The sequence below is a fragment of the Nicotiana tabacum genome, chromosome 17 (assembly GCF_000715075.1).
Source record: "Nicotiana tabacum cultivar K326 chromosome 17, ASM71507v2, whole genome shotgun sequence".
NCBI lineage: Eukaryota > Viridiplantae > Streptophyta > Magnoliopsida > Solanales > Solanaceae > Nicotiana > Nicotiana tabacum.
This window is the reverse complement of record NC_134096.1, coordinates 13,633,686-13,653,779: the sequence shown is the minus strand read 5'-3', so window position 1 is coordinate 13,653,779 and position 20,094 is coordinate 13,633,686. Positions and strand designations below refer to the sequence as shown.

At 35.0% G+C, this 20,094-nt stretch overlaps 2 protein-coding genes across 2 annotated transcripts; both read right to left on the bottom strand.

Moving 5' to 3' along the window:
* Positions 1–3,929: 3,929 nt before the first annotated feature.
* On the bottom strand, positions 3,930–5,775 carry LOC107781186 (uncharacterized). Its single transcript, XM_016601852.2, has 3 exons — positions 5,633–5,775; positions 5,102–5,434; positions 3,930–4,394 (listed from the first exon to the last, which is right to left on the bottom strand). The coding sequence occupies exons 1-3, from the start codon at positions 5,688–5,690 to the stop codon at positions 4,156–4,158; spliced, it is 630 nt and encodes a 209-aa protein (XP_016457338.2). The 5' UTR covers positions 5,691–5,775; the 3' UTR covers positions 3,930–4,155.
* A 2,098-nt stretch (positions 5,776–7,873) lies between these two features.
* On the bottom strand, positions 7,874–10,983 carry LOC107781181 (tubulin beta-8 chain-like). The gene is given in 3 exon segments (NM_001325310.1): positions 7,874–8,547; positions 9,111–9,380; positions 10,590–10,983. Coding segments are annotated over 3 exon segments (1,338 nt in total).
* Positions 10,984–20,094: the final 9,111 nt, after the last annotated feature.

Here is a 20,094-nt window from a genome sequence, read left to right as displayed (position 1 = left end):
TTATTGCGAACGTCTTCAGCCTTGACGTACATTTCCAATATTTTTATCATAAGAAATTACCTGTATTCATCCGGAGTCCTCAAAAAATCTCTCAGAGTTTCATCATCTTCGATGTTAAACTCGGCATAACAAGCAACCCCTTGCGGAGTAACAAAATACGGATATCTTCCGGTTACTTTAATATTCACTGAACGTTTGCTCACACTCATTGTTTTACATAACAACGATACCAATGTATCTTACTCCAGTGTAAGTGTCAACTTACATGACACTGTGGAGATAAACGATAGCTTACTGAGTTATTCGCCACCACAACCTACCCTCCCTCCCCAATATAATAAAACCCTAATTCTTCGCTCTTCAGACATTATGACAAAATGCAAAATAACTTAACGAAGAAATATTTCAGAAGACTTGAGTGAGTGTTATACCCAATTGAATTATTGTTATGTCAGTTAAGCCCAGAAGAATTATTGATGGGCCCACATAATAAATATAACGCCTTTCAAAAGGGCTTTATATATATAGCGTCTTTTAAAAGGGCGTTATACTTAACTGGGCAAATGGTTGTTAAGGTATAGCGTGTTATATATATTATTGTCACCAGTTATTTTTCCACATATTTTGATTATTTGAATCCAAAAAAACTATATTTTAGTTTCGTACCCAGGAAAAAGGCTATATGAAGTACATACTGTTTCCTTTTCCTGTGGTGCACAAGGGACAAAATGAGAGGGGAGGGACCCTTATGTGAAGGGTAATTGCCAAAAGTGTCTGCTCAGTCTTAGGAACATAAAAATATCATTTGTTTTCTCCACTTTTTCTGGGGAAGTGGGGAGCCAAAATTTTGGTCAAGTATTGTCAAAATATATAAAACTAAACATATCAGGAAATTGAGGGGAGTCTATAGTATAGTGTGTGTATATATATATATATATATATATATATATATATAATTTATTTTTATCCATATATACAGTATATTTTTTTCGCGAAGGGGTGTCATTTAATACCTCTTCCTATAAGGTGGCTCTGCCACTGCTTAGGGGTCGTTTGGTTTAAAGACAAGTTATGCTGAAATTAGTTATACTGGGTTAGTTATCCTAGTATTATTTTTTATAAATTGTTTAGTATGTTGTATAAATCTTGGAATTGTCAATTTTACTGCTTTATCCTGGGATTACTATTCTATCATCTGGTAGGTATAAGTTATCCCGACTATTTTTAATATTGAAATAACTTATTACAGTATTAGTAACCAAATAAGAGATATGACATTACTAAAGTTTATCCCAATATTATTTTTGCTTATCCATCATACGAAACAACCCATTAGGGCCCGTTTGGTACGATGATAAAGGATAATTAATCTTAGGATTAAATTTGAGATGATTTTATCTCATGCTTAGTTAGAATTTCGAGATTAGTTATCCCGGGATTGTAGTATTATTTTTATCTCTATGGAAAGGTGAGATAATAATCTCGGAATAACTAATCCCGGGATAATTAATCATGAGATAACTTATCTCAACCGGTTTGGTACAATAGTGGGATATCCCAGGGGATAGTTATCCCAACTTCTATATGGGATAACTAATCTCACCATTTTAGTATAAAAATTATTCCGAAATTGACTAATACCCCAAGCCAAGCATGGGATAAGTTTAATCCCAAACTTGATCCCTGAATTATTGTCCTTATCTCATATACCAAACACCCCTTAAAGTTTAACTAATATGACGGTTTAAAGAGTTCTTGCATTATCAAATCATATTTATCTATTGTAGTAAATAATTTGCATTTTTGTTTATTTTAAAAAATTGTAAATTTATTTTTTATGGAGGATTATATATAAAAATTATTTGGCTGACCTAATAATATATATAAGTTAAATTATTTTTCTAATTAATATTTTTTAAAGGCATTTGTTACAATAAATTATTAACACTTAGGGATGTGATGGTATATGGATGTGATTCATTCACCCTAAACCAAACATCTCGGATTCAAACTTTGGGAATGAAGAAACCCTTGGTAAAGAGCGGTTCTCCTTTTAATAATTTCATGTGGTGCGAATTTAAATTATTCGAGTCAATAGATTTCGGATAGTAGATGAATATACAAAACAATACAAGTAATTATTGATGTGATTTAGGAGTTATTTCTCTATTTCATATGATATTCTTTTGTTTTTTAGCAAGTTTAACAAAGATTATAATATTACTATTTTTTAAATAATCTAACTTTAAATTTTTATTATATTCTTAGTGATATGATTTTATAGCAATAAAAATATCATGGCACATGTAGGATTACAAGTTTCAAAGGTTCCTAACTTTCGTACTCATTCAAATACTTTCATTTAAAGTGAAACAGAAAAAGTGATCATAATTGGATAAGTAAATTTTCTGAATTTTGTTATGGTTATAGACAACTTTTTTCATGTGGCTACTATCTTAAGAAGCTTAGTGTAATGTGAATTGCACATCATCACGTTGTACACTATTTCCTACCTCCTTTTTTGAACTTTATTCCTTTTCTTTTTCCTGTATTCAGTAGATAATTTTGGAAGAACTCTTATTTATCCTTAGGAATTTTTATTATACATACACCGGTGGATTCACCTTTTCGGTTGCAGATTCGTTCGAACCAATATTTAATATTTTATGAAAAACGATTAACATTTCAACATATATTAGATATGAATATAAAATTTTAGATGTACAATAAGTTCATACTAAATTTTTTGACGATAGAACCGATCACTTAAAATCTTGAATCCGTCTTTACAAACATTTATGAGAAATTTATCCTTTATTAGAAACATTTACCTCTAAGTTTCCTTAAAATCTATGTTTTCACAAGAGACGCACATATGATCCCAAACTGGACACTATAACTTGGACGAAATGGGCCTATATATTACAATGATAAAAGAATTGACTAATTAACTTAAATAGTTGTTCAACCAAATACTTAAATTAAAAATAGCATGCATATGTGTATTTGTGTTAAGATTTCAAAAGAATTAAGAGAATCTTGGTACGTAATGAAGGACCACAAGGAAAAAAAAAAAGGAAGTGGGGGAATAAAGAGGAAAATATCCACTATTGACCATTTTTCTTTCTTTTTCTTCTTTTGGCGGGGGGTGGAAAGGGAGGGATAGTTTAAATGCGTACAATTAGGAAGTTGCCTAAATTTGGACAGATGCTTATAATAGTAACATCAACACACCACTAGTAGTATTAACCACTAGCACTTAATAGGAAAAGAAAATATTGAATAAGAGTTTAAGTAGTGCAAAAATAATTTCTACAGAATTGTTGCTTATAAGATATTTTTTATATAATATGTACTAATTGGTAAACTTATATTAATAGTATTATTAATTAACATGTTAATAGATAAAACAACACTAATCATGTAAAGTTCTTTACAATGTCATGTAATTAAGTAGTGATGATATGGGAATTAATACGTATGTAGACAAATGCAACTTCTTATGCATACACAGTTGGTGTCAGGTTACAGATCAGAATTAAGAAGCCCCAGAACTATAGCTTTTCAAGGTTAATAACCCCCTAAAATCTAAGAAGTACAACTTTCAACCTTGAAAATTTGTAGTTCATGGATGGGGACAATAAAAGCAACACATAATTTAAGCATGAAACTCGCAAAGTGATTACAGTTTAGTGTGTGTTTTTATATATTAACTCAAAATTTAATTTAAAAGAAATTTTGACGATCGGCAAAAAGGTTGCATGGAGGTGTTGAGCCTTAGCACATCCTACTATATGAACCTCATACAGAGCCGCGTTCCTTTAATATGATGAGGAGGCCGGTCTATTTGATGTATCAATCTTTATTTACTTCTACATTATTTGTATTACTTCATGCATAACTTCCATTCATTGATAAGGAAAAGGAAAAAAAAAGTGAAAATGGATCAGATTAATAATAAAAATTCATATATAAGTAGATGATATGACAACAAAAGTAAAATAATCCCCAAATATCTCTAGATTATTTTGTAAGTAAAAGCAAACAACAATAAGGAAAATTTGAACAAAGCAACATGAACTCCTAAGTAATATGGCCACATTATAATGCAACTGGAGAAGACTTGATTATCAGAAATGGTACATTACTTCAGAATCACCAAGGAGCAGCAGCCTCCATATCATCGAATGTGATGGCAGGACTTGCGGCAGGGCCTTCACTCGACTGACGGCCATATCCGCCGCCGTATCCAGCACTGGCGGCGGGGCCTTCAGTCAATTGACGGCCATATCCGTCGGAGGCTGGTGCCAACGCTGCACCTGAACTTTGGATTTGGCTCATTTCACGGCGTCCGTTCAATTTTTTCCCCTTACAATATGCTGGCAAATATACCCCTGCCACAAAGCACGAAATATTATAGGGATCTTTACATAAATAGCTAATTGATAGTTAATCAAGACATTCAAACTCGATTACGTTGCAGGTTGAATTTTAAACATCCATTATTAGTTGTATCCTCAGAGTCATGAGACAATTTAATGTTAAAATAACGTTTGTATCTCAGGGCAATGTTTTTTGTTACTTAAACAAGAAGGAAATGTATAGCTTAATTACCAAAATTTGCTAAAAGTTAAAGGTTTTAGCCCATATTTTAGCCGCTTGTAGCAAGTTTCTATAAGTTATCTTATAACCAGAGATGCTGTAAAAGTTCTTTAACACTGTCAATGTTTAAAAGTTCCTTTACACTATCGGTGTATTTTAACATGATGGAACAAGTTACCTGTTTTATTCTCGTAGGTTACTAATCTCACTTATTATCGACGATTACCATATCCTTCACACATTCAGTCTGATCTTATCTGCGCTATTGCCCGATCATAATTGTACTGTATTAGATTAGTTATCCATCTCCCCTGCCCTAGTAGAACAGTCTGGTTTGTAACAACACAACCTGAAAGGAAGTCATTCCTAATAGGAAGTTTCTGGCCATCTTTCTTTAGGAGCTAGAAAAGACTGTAATTATCTTTTAGGTGATCGGATAGTATAAACCTTCTAATACTACATAGAAGTTAAAGACTTTGAAAGTTATGAAATGGAATACCTTCTCCCAAAGCCAAGTTGTAGTAAAGATCAACAATGTTTGGGCACTTTTGGTAACATTCTTGGGAGCAAAGCTTAGAGGTGAAACTTGATTCAAGAAGATAATCAGAAGAAATGCCAACAGAGTCTCTATTAGCTCCACAAGCACTTATGCACTCATCACTTTCAATCCAATTTGCTATTCCATTAATAGCCACTACTACCTCTGAGGTCTTGCATTGGTATCCTCTTGTTCCCTCACTTGATTCATAAGTCTCCAAAGTGCATCTTTTCCCCGAGGAAGCAACTGAGTAGGCACACTTTCCTACTGACAAATCTTCACATACAATTTCTCCTGCATTTTTCATACAATAATAAGAATTACAGGATTTTAAGTCAGTGAATTTGAAGTAGGGTTGTTATTTAGGAAACATGATATATGTAATTTTTTATTATTCAATCATGGTCAAACCCACGACCCTGGGATTGTAGGTGGGGGCTGACCATCGGAACAATATATATATATATACACGTATAAAAGAAGAGTACATACCATTACCAAGAGCTCCATGGATGAGAAGTGAGAAAACAAGGAAGATAGTGAGCTCCATATTTGGTAAATGAAGAAAAGGCTTTCTTGTTAGGGAAAGTAGAGAATGCAAGAGGAGAATTTTCTGATGAGAGAAATGGAAGAAAAACGGGTGTTTATATAGGCAGGAGTTAGATGAGTCCAATAAGAAATGCCACTCGATCAGTAAAAAGGTCCTGGACGCCGTTATAAAATTAGTTTTGGATATAAGTTACACACTGATATAGCGAATAATTTTTAAATTACCAGTATTTTTTAAACGGCAAAGGGCAAATATACCCCTCTACTTTCGAAAATGGTCTAAAAATATCACTCGTTATACTATTGGGTTATCTATACCTCTGCAGAAAATATTTTTTTTTACAGAAAACATTTTTTTTTTCAGTTTTTACAAAAAAACTGCTTTAAAAAAAACTGAAAAATATTTTCTAAAACAATATATTTGTAAAAACTGAAAAAAAACTAAAAAACAATTTTCTAAAGCAATGTTTTTGTAAAAACTGAAAAAAAAAATATTTTCTTTTTTTCAGTTTTTAATTAAAAATATTTCAGTTTTTTTCCAGTTTTTAATTGCTTTAGAAAATTGCTTTTCGGTTTTTTTTTTCAGATTTTACAAAAATATTGTTTTAGAAAATATTTTTCAGTTTTTTTAAAGCAGTTTTTTTTGTAAAAACTGGAGGAAAAAATCTTTTATTTCTGTTTTTAGTAAAAAAATATTTTTTTGTTTTTTTTCATTTTTTATAAAAAAAAAATATTTTCGGGTATGTGTAATGGGTCTTTTTAATTAATCAGGAGATATTGAAAATTGACCAACGAGACGATGACACGTGTCTCTCCGTTTAAATTAAGGGTATATTTGAACCCAAAGTATGACTGTAGGGGTATAGATAACGCAATAGTATAACGAAGAGTATTTTTAAACCATTTTCGAAAATAAAGAGGTATATTTGACCTTTGCCGTTTTTTAAATGGTTTGTAGTATATTGCCAGTGCCTTTGCATTGGATTATGTGTAAATAGTGCCGCTTAATTGTCACAATTCTGTTTTTTAAGTAGGTTTGGGTCTAAGACATGTAGCGGTTTTAGAGATTTACCCCGTGTTACAAATTAGTATGTACTTTCTATCCAACCGGTGATGCTTTTTCGTAAAAGAAAACTCTTTCCTTCTCAATTTATGTGATATGTTCGGATTTTGAGAGTTAAAATTCTTAATTTTGATCGCGAATTCAAACATAATATTTTTAAATTTTTTGAAATAAAATTTATAGATTTGGAAACTACAATTAATTGGCTTTTACATAATTTGATCTTAAATTTATTTACGTAATTTGATCCGTGTATAAAGATTAGATTCATTATGATTTTGGGTTAATTTAGATTGTTGTTATGTTTGAAATTTGGCAGTGTGGAAGTGATTTGTCTTTGCATAGTCAGCCGAATGGAGACCTTTTCTTGTTCAAATATAGAGCCTGCATAATGGTGTTTTGGATTTGTTTTCTTCCCTAATTTCATTGAGGACAATTTTGCGGAAATACCAATTGCCATGTGTCTTTCTTTTATTTTCCAAATTTCACTCAGTGAAGTTGCATAAAGGAATCTCATTTTTCTATTTTCTTGAAGAATTATTTGTATTATACACACACACAAACACAAAAGATTTGACTTAAAAACCGAAGTTACTCAGTCCATTCAATCAACGACAATCTCAAACGACGGTATAAAATTTGTTTTGCTCAATTCAAATATTCAGTACTTAGATGATTCATAATAATTAATCCATTTTTAAACAGGTGAAATGGATTTGTTTTCTTCGGTTGTTTCGATGAGGACAATTCAGCGGATCATCCAATTGCCATGTGTATCTACCAAGATCAATTGACACACGAAAGTTATATCACAAGATAAACACAATTGTATCTGTATCTAACATTTTATGTATTATGTACATTATGTAGGTATTAGGAGTATGGACCAACTACAACATGCTTTCTCATTAACCAATCATAGATATTTTAGCATAAGCAACAAAATATTCAATTTGCAATTAAAGGATAGTGACAAGTTCAACAAAAATACAGGTTAGTCGCTTTCTCTTCACTACGAAAGTTCATCTCCTCCTATTGGTATGGTAGTTGAGGTTACATCCACAGTTGAAAGGAACTATTGCTTAAAATATAAGATAAGATTTCCCAGTATTATTAGCTCACTAGTCATGATATGCTTCTTCTTCCTCCTCATATCCTTCATCCTCATCTGCTACTGCATCTTGGTACTGCTGGTACTCTGAGACCAGATCATTCATGTTACTCTCTGCCTCAGTGAACTCCATCTCGTCCATTCCTTCCCCAGTGTACCAGTGCAAGAAAGCCTTCCTCCTAAACATGGCTGTGAATTGCTCGCTGACACGACGGAACATCTCTTGAATTGATGTTGAGTTTCCAATGAAAGTTGATGCCATCTTCAGACCAGTTGGTGGAATATCACAGACAGTTGATTTGACATTGTTGGGGATCCACTCAACGAAGTATGAAGAATTTTTGTTCTGCACATTAAGCATCTGCTCATCAACTTCCTTGGTACTCATCTTCCCCCTAAACATAGCTGATGCTGTCAAATAGCGGCCATGCCTAGGGTCAGCAGCACACATCATGTTCTTTGCATCCCACATTTGCTGAGTAAGCTCAGGAACAGATAAAGCTCGGTACTGTTGTGAACCACGTGAGGTAAGTGGAGCAAACCCAACCATGAAAAAGTGAAGACGGGGGAAAGGAATGAGATTCACAGCAAGTTTCCGCAGATCAGAGTTAAGCTGGCCAGGGAATCTGAGGCAACAAGTAACTCCGGACATGGTTGCAGATATTAAGTGATTCAGATCACCAACTGTTAGAAAACAAAGGCACCATCAGCAAGGGAAAATTTTCAAAGAAGCTGTAGAACAAACAATCCACAGCATAAAGCATATTCATATTGACTGGTCAATATTGTTGCTAAGCAAACACAACCAACCAGCCATGCCTCGATCTCAAATGAGTTGGGGTTGGCTAAGCAAATACATCAAATTTAGTTTATGGATGCAAATTAAAGAGAGAAAACAGATTAATAAAATAAACAGTTGATGAAACACATAGTGTTTTGTTTCTCTATCTCAAGGATGGCCATGATTTCCCAGTTGTTTATAAATAGTTATGTTATTGAGATAACAGGTATTCAGATTCATCATTCTCAATCCATAAAAGATTGAGCAAGGTTAGATTTTAGAAAATAAGACTGAAAACATAAATAACAATGGCCACATTGCAGGGGAGACTATTGGCCCTAATGAGAAAATTAGTTTCAACATCAGACACCCTGAAACACCTTTCATGTGTCAAAGTTGTCTCATGTTGAAATAAACCCCTAGAAAATTTCGACCAATGTCATCCGTATGAATCGAGGATACTTACAGCTAGGAGTTGTAAGTTTGAGGGTACGGAAACAAATGTCATAGAGTGCCTCATTATCAAGAACCATGCACTCATCTGCATTCTCCACAAGCTGATGAACGGACAATGTCGCGTTGTAAGGCTCTACAACAGTGTCTGAGACCTTCGGAGATGGGAAAACAGAGAATGTTAGCATCATCCTGTCTGGGTATTCCTCTCTTATCTTTGAAATGAGAAGTGTCCCCATTCCAGACCCAGTCCCTCCTCCCAGGGAATGGCACACCTGAAACCCTGCATACAGTTCCACATATAAGCAACAACGGTGCATGTATGGCTATGTGTACATATAAAAAGAAAAAAAAAGGAAAAAGTTTCAAGCACATCTCAAATGAATAAAACAATAGAACTTCCACATATATACAACAATGTTACATGAATATGTCAAACGTATAAAAAAGGGGGTGGGGGAGTGGAGGTCTGAGCACATAACCAAATAAATAAAGCAACAGAACATCTGATGATGAAACCAATCACACAAGTTAATAGATCATGATATGCATAAAGGTCTAGAAAACACCTTTCAGCAATCATAACTATCAGCTCCTTTGTGCACAACATCCAGAACAAATAGAACCAACTTAGGGCCCTCAGGTTAATGACCACTCATTCATTCAACGCTACACAATTCGTCTTTTAAAGCAAATTTGGTCTCTCTAGAGCTAGAAATCTCAATTATCCTTACGTGAACATATGGGTTCCTTAACTAGGGAAAAACCCAAACAAAACACGGTACATAGACTAAGGTAATGGCAACAACATATACTATGTTCATGCATCAAAAGGAAAGTACAAGCACATCTGAAAAGAATAAATATAATTGATGTATAGTATCAAAAAACAATCATCATGAATAGATACATCAACATGTGGATAAAAATTTAAACATACACCTCATAGGCCATCAAAATTTCTGCTTCTCATATGAATAAAACCATAGAACTTAGAATACTGTAAACAATCACCATGAATGAACAAACCAAGATATGTTAGACATTTAAACAAAAACCTGACAGAAAATTACAAATTTCAGCATCTCAATTAAGGAAATAATAGAACTTGTGATATTAAAACAATAGACAAGTTAACAAATCAGGATATGCATAAACATTTAAACAAAAGCCTCGCGGGCAACTCACAGTTTTCAGCTTCTCAATAAATAGAATCACAGAACTTCTGTAACCAAAAACGATCCAACAAGTTAGTAAATCAAAATATGCATAAGCACTCAAACAAACACCTTGTAGGCAATCACAAAATTTAAAGCTTCTACATAAAACTTACAATAATAAAAGAAAAACAATATCCACAGTTTAATAAATTAAAAATACGCATAAACATTATAACAAACACATTGTAGGCAATCACAATCTTAAGATTCTCAAATGAACAAGACAGTAAAATTCACAAGAATAAAATACGAATAAACATTTTAACAAGCACCTTGTAGGCAATCACAATTCTCAGCTTCTTTACGAACAACATCGAGAACCGAATCAATCAACTCAGCGCCCTCAGTGTAATGACCCTTAGCCCAATTATTCCCAGCACCAGACTGACCGAAAACAAAGTTATCAGGCCTAAAAATCTGACCATAAGGCCCAGATCTAACACTGTCCATCGTACCAGGCTCTAAATCCATAAGAACAGCACGAGGTACGAAACGCCCACAACTCGCCTCATTATAATAGACATTTACCCTCTCAAGTTGGATATCCGATTCCCCATGGTACGCGCCGGTGGAATCAATCCCGTGTTCCGCGCACACAACCTCCCAGAACTTGGCCCCAATTTGGTTGCCGCATTGGCCACCTTGAATATGGAGGATTTCACGCATTTTATTAGGGTTTCGTTCGAAGGAGGGAGGAGAAAGAGAGAGGACAGTTGGTGGATTTTTTGTGTGAGAGGAGAAAAAGGGATAATGAGGAGTTTATATAGTAAGGGTTGTTTGGGGGAAGGGGGTTTGTGGTTTTTGAAATTTGAAATATTTGAGTGGTGGGAAAATTTAGTCCGGACAAGTGGGTGGGTGGTACAATTTGAAGACGTTATGTGTAAGCGGTACATAATCTACGGTTTAGTTTGTGAAAAGTGAAAAATTAAATTTGAAATAATATTCTTTTAAAATTCTTGTTTATGTAATGAAATATATTTCAGATCGAGTTGTAACTTGGGTATAATTGAAAACTTGAATTGGACGTGAATGAAAAGAGATTATTTTAATTTTACGTTTAGTTATTAGAATTAGGGGTATCAATGGATATTTAAAAACCGACTAAAACTAACCGAACTGTACCGCACCGAACCGATTTTTAGATTTTTTTTTAATAAAATCGTCGATTTTTATATAAATTTATAACTGTACCAATAATTATGGTAGATTTTTTATTTTATGAAAGTAAACCGAAAAAATACCGAGTCGTACCGAATAGTATTTCATAGGGAAAATATATTTATATATTAAGTTTAAAAATAGTAAAACATTAAATTTTTCCTTAGGCATTGGAATTATGAAAACGGTTACACGGCAACAAATAATTAAACTCAACATCCAAATTCCTAAACCTATTATACTACTCTTATTGAACTAAACTATTTCCAACATATTTACTAGTAAGACACAAGGTATTCTAGTGATTATGAGTAGCAAACTACAATGTATTGAATATATTTTCTTTCATATGATTTAAATTTATATTTTTGAATATTTAATTTAATTTCCTATAGACTTTATTCTTGAGTTCCAACTTGCTTAATATTTTTTCACTCGTGTGATTTATATTCTCTTTGTCTTTGCTTAGTTTGATGGATTTATACTCTAGTCTTCTTTCATGCTTTCTTAATTCATCACCTTTTAAATACTAAAAATATCTAGAGAATTTGCTAAGTCCTATAAAAGTACATATGTTATTGCATTCTGCTTTTACTTATAACTTTTAAATGATATTTAAGAAAATACCGAAAAATTATCGAACCGTACCGATACCGACATGATTGGTACGATTTCTAAAAGTCTAAGTTTGGTTATACATAATAGAATAACCGAAAAATTGGTATGGTACAAATTTTATAAAATAATCGGTTGAACCGAACCATTGACACCCCTAGTAGAATTACTTTTGATATATGCTATTTACCTTTCCATCGATTTTTATTTTATTCTTATAATTTAATGTATTTATTTCTTTATTTTGCTTAATACTCTTCTTAAGATTGATTTGCTTCGTATATTATTTGAATAATATTAATTGTGCTGTTCGTGTTTGTTAGACATTATCACCTTATTCTTCAATTGTCGACTTTCATTAAATTGAATAATATACAATAGAAAGGGGATCAGCTTGAATTGAAAAAGCAACTCAGGAATCCTTTACCGTCTTGAGCTACCGAAATTATATGTGCCTGTCTACGAAGAAATTAGTTTGAGAAAACGATCATTTATGACCACTCAAAATTTTATTAGTCCATATTTCATGGACCCGAAATAGTCTTTACGCTTAATTTATTGACAAGTTATAGTCACTATTCCCAATGCACTCCTATCCTCTTTCAACCGTCTACTTCTGCCACGACCCAAAATCTCACCTGTTGTGATGGCGTTTAACTCAATACTAGGCAAGCCGACAATCCCAATGAACCACCATATCTTTTAAATTTGAAAACATAATAATCAAATTCAACGGAAGAAATCTCACAAATAGAAATATAAACACTCTCAAAACCCAGTGTCACTGAGTACATGAGCGTTTAAATGAATACAAAGTCTAACTAATAAAAATCACTGTCTGAAATATAGAACAATACAATAACTAAACAGGAAGGGAATCAAGTATGCGGACGTCAAGCAGCTACCTTGATAGTCTCCAATAGAAATAACTCTGAAATCTAGCAGTCGTCGTATCCGGAAGCACCTGGATCTGCACACGAGGTACAAAGTGTAGTATGAGTACAACCAACTCAATAAGTAACAAGACTAACCTCTCGGCTGAAAGTAGTGACGAGCTCCGCAGGTACAGTTCAATACATAAATAATGGTACAGAAATGTAGGCATGCTTTCAAGTTCAACCGTTAAACTCAATACAAGAAAAATAGATCAATACTGCATGATATGAGGAATGTGACATCTTAGTGGAAAGACTTCATGTACTACTGGTCACAAATCATTCGGTCACTCGGTACTGTCTATGGCCAATCCATCCCAGGGATATTCCATCCCGTATATATATTCACATCGTCTGACAATCAGTCCCTCAGTACTGTATAAGGCCAATCCAACCCTGGGGTAATTTACCCCCACATGTAAATGATACAGACAAGATCCATGTCCAGGGAAAATTCATCACAATATAAATAAATAAGGCAAGTCCATGCACTCGGAAGTCCATCCCAAATATATATATAATCATCTACGCTCTCTTAGGGTGTGTACAGACTCCGGAGGGGCTCCTTCAGTACAAGCGTGATATAAAGTCGATATGGCCTACTGCGGGCGGGCAGTCCCGATCCGTATAATAATAAAGCCTATAATGTCTGTTGCACGCGGGCAACCCCGATCCATAAAATAGTAAAACCTATAAGGCCTACTGCATGGGGCAGCCCCGATCCATATAATAATAAAGCCAATAAGGCCTGGTGCAAGTGGGCAGTCCCGATCCATATAATAATAAAGCCAATAAGGTATGCTCCAGGCGGGCAGCCCCGATCCATATAATAGTAAAGCCTAAAAGGCCTGTTGCGGCGTGTAGCCCGATCCCATAAATATTCTCACAATGGATGAGCGTGACTGAGTATGAAATTTATATTTTAAAATAATTAATTTAACAGCAACACGGCCCCATGGGTCCCAAAATATCGGCACGTAGCCTAAACATGATCTTTAATAAGAGTCTCACCTCAATTTCTCTAACACGTGGGAAATGTTCAGATAATAACATGATTCTTTAATTTTTACAACTTCATAAAATTTATTCAAGTCACACTTTCAACGGTGCACGTCCACACGCTCGTCAACTATCGTGTGTGTTACCTCCAAACAATTCATATAATACCAACTCGGGGATTCATACTCTCAAAACTAAGTTTAGAAGTGTTACTTACCTCAAACCGTGTAATTTCTCACTCTGCTATGCCCTTGCCTCGAGAATTGGTCTCTGAAAGCCTCGTATCTAGTCACGATTAATTTGATTCAGTCCACACAATTATAGGAATTAATTCCATATCAAAATACTAATATTTTTTCACAAAATCCGAAATTACACTAAAAATTTACTCATGGGGCCCACGTCTCGAAACCCGACAAAAGTTACAAAATCCGACAACCTATTCAATTATGAGTTCAACCATACTAATTTCATTTAAATCCGATTCTGAATCGGTATTCAAATCCCAAAAATTCATTTTATGAAATTCCTGCCATTTCCCTCAAATTTCCATCTAAAAAAACTGATTAAATATTGAAAACAATGATATATTCATGTATGTTAACCAAATCCGAGTTAGAATCACTTACCCCGATGAACTTCTTGAAAAACCCACGAAAAATCGTCAAACATTGAGCTCTTTAGGTCCCAAAAATGAAATAATACCCTAGGCCTCGGTTATATACTACACCCTCTGACCTCCCAATGTGCGGTCCGCACATTTTCACGTGCGGTCGCACATTTTCAAATTTTGCGGTCGCACTAAAACTTGTGCGGCCGCACTTCACAACCTCTTCACTACCAGGTTTCAGTAAATTGGTCATAACCTTCTCTACAGATATCCAAATAATGATTTCTTTACCTTTTTGGAAACTAGACACGAAGGGCTACAACTTTTGTTTTTGAATCATCTCCAAATTCCTTGTGGATCAAAAGATATAAGCTTCCGAAATCAGACCAGTGAACCTGCAGAACACCCTGAAGTGCAGCCGCCGACAAAATTGTGCGGTCCGCATTTTTCCTATGCTGCAACACCTTTCATCTGCTACAACACTCAAAAATATGCCTCAGCACATGAAATTGTGTGGTCTGCACTTCCAATGTTTCAAAATAACATCATAGTGTCGAAATACCCGGACTTGCTCAAAACTCACCCTAGCCACTCGGGATCCCGTTCAAATATATCAACAAGTCCCGTAACATAATACGGACGTACTCAGGGCTTCAAATCACGTCAAACAATATCGAAATTACAATTCACACGTCGATTCAGACTTATGAGTTTCAAACTTTTCAATTTACAAAACTCGTGCCGAAACTTTTAAATGAATTCGGAATGACTTTAAATTTGGCACACAAGTCATAAATAACATAACATAGCTATTCCAATTTTCGAAAATCTCAATCCGAGTCCGATGTCAATAAAGTCAACTCCCCGGTCAAACATCCAAACTTAAATTTCTATTTTATCCATTTCAAGTCTAATTTAACTACGAGCTTCCAAATAATTTTTCGGACACGCTCCTACATCATAAATCACCATACGGAGCTATTGGAACCATCAAAACTCTATTCTGGAGTCGTTTGCACAAAAAAGTCAAATCGGTCCACTATTTTCATTTAAGTTTCTAAACAAGGATTATTCTTTCAATTAAATCCCGAATCATCCGAAAACCAAAGCCGACAATTCACACAAGTCATAGTACATCTTACGAAGCTGCTCAGGACTTTAAATTGTCGAAATGAGCATATATGTTCAAAACGACAAGTCGGGTTGTTACATTCTCCCCCACTTAAACATACGTTCGTCCTCGAACGTGCCAAAAGTTATTCCTAAACCTTTAAATCACTATTCCACCTTACCACGCACATACCCGGGGGTGATCCCACGTCACCCTATACCATATAGGCCTGACAACACCACATAACTAAAAATCACTAATTTAGCCTTAGCCCATTAACCATGGAGTCCAATTTTCAACATCCAAAAATTTCTTTTCAAGGCCTGAATCTCACATCTTCACACTGTTTGAGTCTTAATAAGTTGTATTAGGCCTTAGCCATAACCCCATATATAACCACTTAACATACTACACAACTCGCATGCTCGCAGCACCATTTTTATCACAGTAATTACTCCAAACTAACCCGGTAATAGTATTAAACCCCATATCAATCCAAACCTCGGTGCAAAATCTTCATACACTACTGATATTTAAAGAAACACACGGAATCTCATAACCATTTATTAGATTAACAAGTCATGGAGCTCTCTCGAACCAAAACCATAATCACTTTCTAAGCTGACTTTCAATATTATCCTTTCGAATATACTGTAATCAAATCTGATAGTACTCATTCTAGGTTCAATGACCATATATTATTAAACATAACTATCCCACTGACATGCCACACCAATACAACTCAAGCCACAACTGCGCAACCTTGTACCCAAAATGGAAGATGTCTCAAAGTAGAGAACAATATTACAAGTTCCACAAGCACCATCACAACTGCAATGCTATAAGCTCATTATATAAAGTAGAACCAAGACACACGAATTTAATAAGAGTAACCAGCTCTTCTAGAGCTCACATTATCATCACTCGCACGGATAACTCACGTGTTATAGTATCAATATTTGGACCCGTATAGACAACTCACGTGCCAATAATATCAGTATATGGATCCGCACGGACAACTCACATGCCAATAATATCAGTATATGGATCCACACGGATAACTCACGTGCCAATAATATCAGTATATGGATCCGCACGGATAACTCACGTGCCAATAATATAATCTACCAGGCATGGTCACATGCCTCCAGTCCAAGCATATCATACATGAGCAATCAAATAAGTACACATGTATATGATAAATGAAGTAGAATTCGCTTGCTCCTGGACTAGTATAAATAACACGTCATAGAGTAGGCATGTGCAAAGTGCGCTATCACAGCTCAAATCAGCAGGTTAACGCATAATTAGTAACTACCTAGTTTATTTAGGGAATCAACCTCTTTGTAACCTCAAGTATAGCCCAGATAGTTCTCAACAAAGGTACGAATACGAGAAATATTATAACTTTACGCTTAACAGTTAACTCTAGGCATATCATAACCTAAGCATTCTTCCGAGTAGGAATACTTGCTCTTATGCCCGTACATGGGCTCAAACCTCGCATATATGCGCACTCATAGCGCATAGCTATCGCAAATAATTAGCGCAACTAGTGCCTCCACTGAGTTTAAATAAAACGCTCACCTCAAACATGCTGCAACCCTGAAATCATACGCTTCGGAGAACTCCCAGTCTCCAAATTCATAGAATACATGAACTACCGCAACTGATCCCAACTTCAGCACTCGAATGACTAACATATCTTTCATGCATGATCATCCCACGAGGAAAACTTTCATAATTCTTTTATGCCACATAGCAATAATTTGAATGTCGACAATCTATCAACCAGTTGAGTACCACAATACCAATGAACATCCGTAAGTCTAAACACAATGCGCCTTGTGAAATACGCACCCTCCTCATGGATTACCAAGCTGTTATAACATTCATCTAAATATCTGAAACTAACCATTCTGTCTAAAATTCGTGATCTTCCTTTCAATAATGAACTGCCACCTTGTGCATGTAAATCTAAATCCCGCACACCATACCACATCTAATCATGTGATAAGCACGAGAATCTCATTATAAACTCTGAGTCACCAGCAAATTACATACATTATTAGTTAGAAACCTTTCTCTTGCTTCTTTCTAGGAGGAAATCACAATACACAACACATTCCCCACACTGGCAGAAAATATCCAGCTCAAACCATGGTAGAAACTATCAGCAACACTTTGAAATTCATTTGAATATAACCAAGCTATCAGAACTGAATTCATCTAACTCGACCAAGCCACACAGGTTGCCAAGTCTAAGAGTATTGCCACAAAACATCTGTAAAGCCACACCTCATCAGAAAAACCCAAAATAATCGAGCATACCATTACCATATTGATCCATCATGTTACCCATTTGTCCTATTTTCTCCGAGTTTCTTCTGAATTACCCACAAGTTGACATTTCTTATTGTTAGAACACTATTATCCTTACCCAAATCTCACTACAAGACATCCTAACATAAACCACCCCACCCTAAGGTCCATAAGCCACTGTATTCTTCTTAAGCACCTCCATAAATACCATAAATGTAATACTCACTCTGAAAATACCTTATGCGAATTTAAAATTGTTCCTCTTTCTTTTCTTATACTGAAATGTAGAATCCATTGTCAAACAGAATTACTGCACGCCTCGATACCATCTAATGTAAGTAATCAATTATAATGATATACAAATTTGAAAAAATTTCAATTGCCACATATACATTTTGAGTCCATTAGAACCCTCTCGATAGTCATCCACCATGCTCAAATCTAATTTGCTCCATCCCAAACAGGCCGAAAGACATGTGATCCTTTAGCAAAATCAATACTCAAAGAAGTAACCCTGCCTTAACATCACCAAAAACATTCATACTTCGTGCGCACTACATTCCTTAAAATAACCACTTAATCATTCCATGATTTTTAAATTTTTATAATGTGCAATGTAACTCGTATTCAAAAATTTCCTTACTCGAGCCATCCTCGATCTCAACATCTGCAAGTCATAACTAATCCACAATTATGTCTCAAACCAAAACTAAAATTTACATGTCACCATGAAATTAGACCGTCAACAGCAGGCTCCCCCACTTGGCTCAAAGCTATATATTAAAGCACATGATAACTCACAACACCTATACAGTATTACTGCCATGATATTGGAGTCAGTTCAACGAAAATTCTTCTCAAGCTTATGCAACACCCGCCATAAAATACCTCAATCATCCGCTAAGTTTGCATTTATTCTCGTGACAGTCAAGTCAAATTTCTCGACCAGATTCAAATTCAAATCTCAACACATATACCCCGTTGGGAGAAAAGAAACCCTCTACTCAACATTATAAGGAACACACATACGTAGATTACTCCACATGAGATAACCCACCTGCTTAGCCTCAAATTGGCATCTTACTATATCCCTTCGCAACTACAATTACTATGGAATCACTTAATATTTCTGAGTTTGAACTCATCAACACGACATGATATTTAATTTGTCCCACAATTTAACAACGTGAAAGATCTCTCAACACATTCATACTCGAGACTATACGTCAAATCAAGATTCAAACCATCTTAACACATCCCGCAATCACATCATACTTATCATAAAGCCATTTAATCGCTCATCGAGCCACGAATTCTTCTCGTAAGGACATTACCGGACATATAAGTCCAAATGTACACGGTACAACTGAAGCTACCGAGCTTAAGCTGCGATCTAACCCTGGCCTCAAATCCTCAAGACTGGCCCATAAACACATAATACACATCTCGAACCTCGTTCATGGAATCACAAGCCAGTGATGCACAAATGATACTGAGCGCTCACATACGCACACGAATGCGTGGAAGGAATTTAAAGAGTTATGTTTCAAACGAAATCAATTCTGCAATATAGAAACACAAGAAAGTGAAATTTTCCTAAGGGTTCGATAGCCTCTCGAAGATAAGTAGAGACGTCTCTGTACCGATCCGCAAGACTCTACTAAACCAGCTCACGACTCGCAAAACCTATGTAACTTAAACTCTGATACCAACTTGTAATGACCTAAAATCTCACCCGTCGTGATGGCGCCTAACTCAATATTAGGCAAGCCGACAATCCCAATGAACCACCATATCTTTTAAATTTGAAAATATAATAATTAAATTCGGCAGAAGAAATCTCACAAATACAAATATAAACACTCCCAAAACCCGATGTCACTAAGTACATGAGCGTCTCAATGAATACAAAGTCTGACTGATAAAAATTCCTGTCTGAAATATAGAACAATACAATAACTAAATAGGAAGGGAATCAAGTTTGTGGACATCAAGAAGCTACCTTGATAGTCTCCAACAGAAATAAT

What these genes read in the sequence shown, in the direction of transcription:
- LOC107781186 (XM_016601852.2), bottom strand. Translation starts at nt 5,690, where the DNA reads ATGGAGCTCACTATCTTCCTTGTTTTCTCACTTCTCATCCATGGAGCT. An exon ending in CCATGGAGCTCTTGGTAATG is followed by an intron (nt 5,435 to 5,632) that starts GTATGTACTCTT and finishes TGAAAAATGCAG; the next exon opens with GAGAAATTGTATGTGAAGAT. An exon ending in CAACTTGGCTTTGGGAGAAG is followed by an intron (nt 4,395 to 5,101) that starts GTATTCCATTTC and finishes GCTTTGTGGCAG; the next exon opens with GGGTATATTTGCCAGCATAT.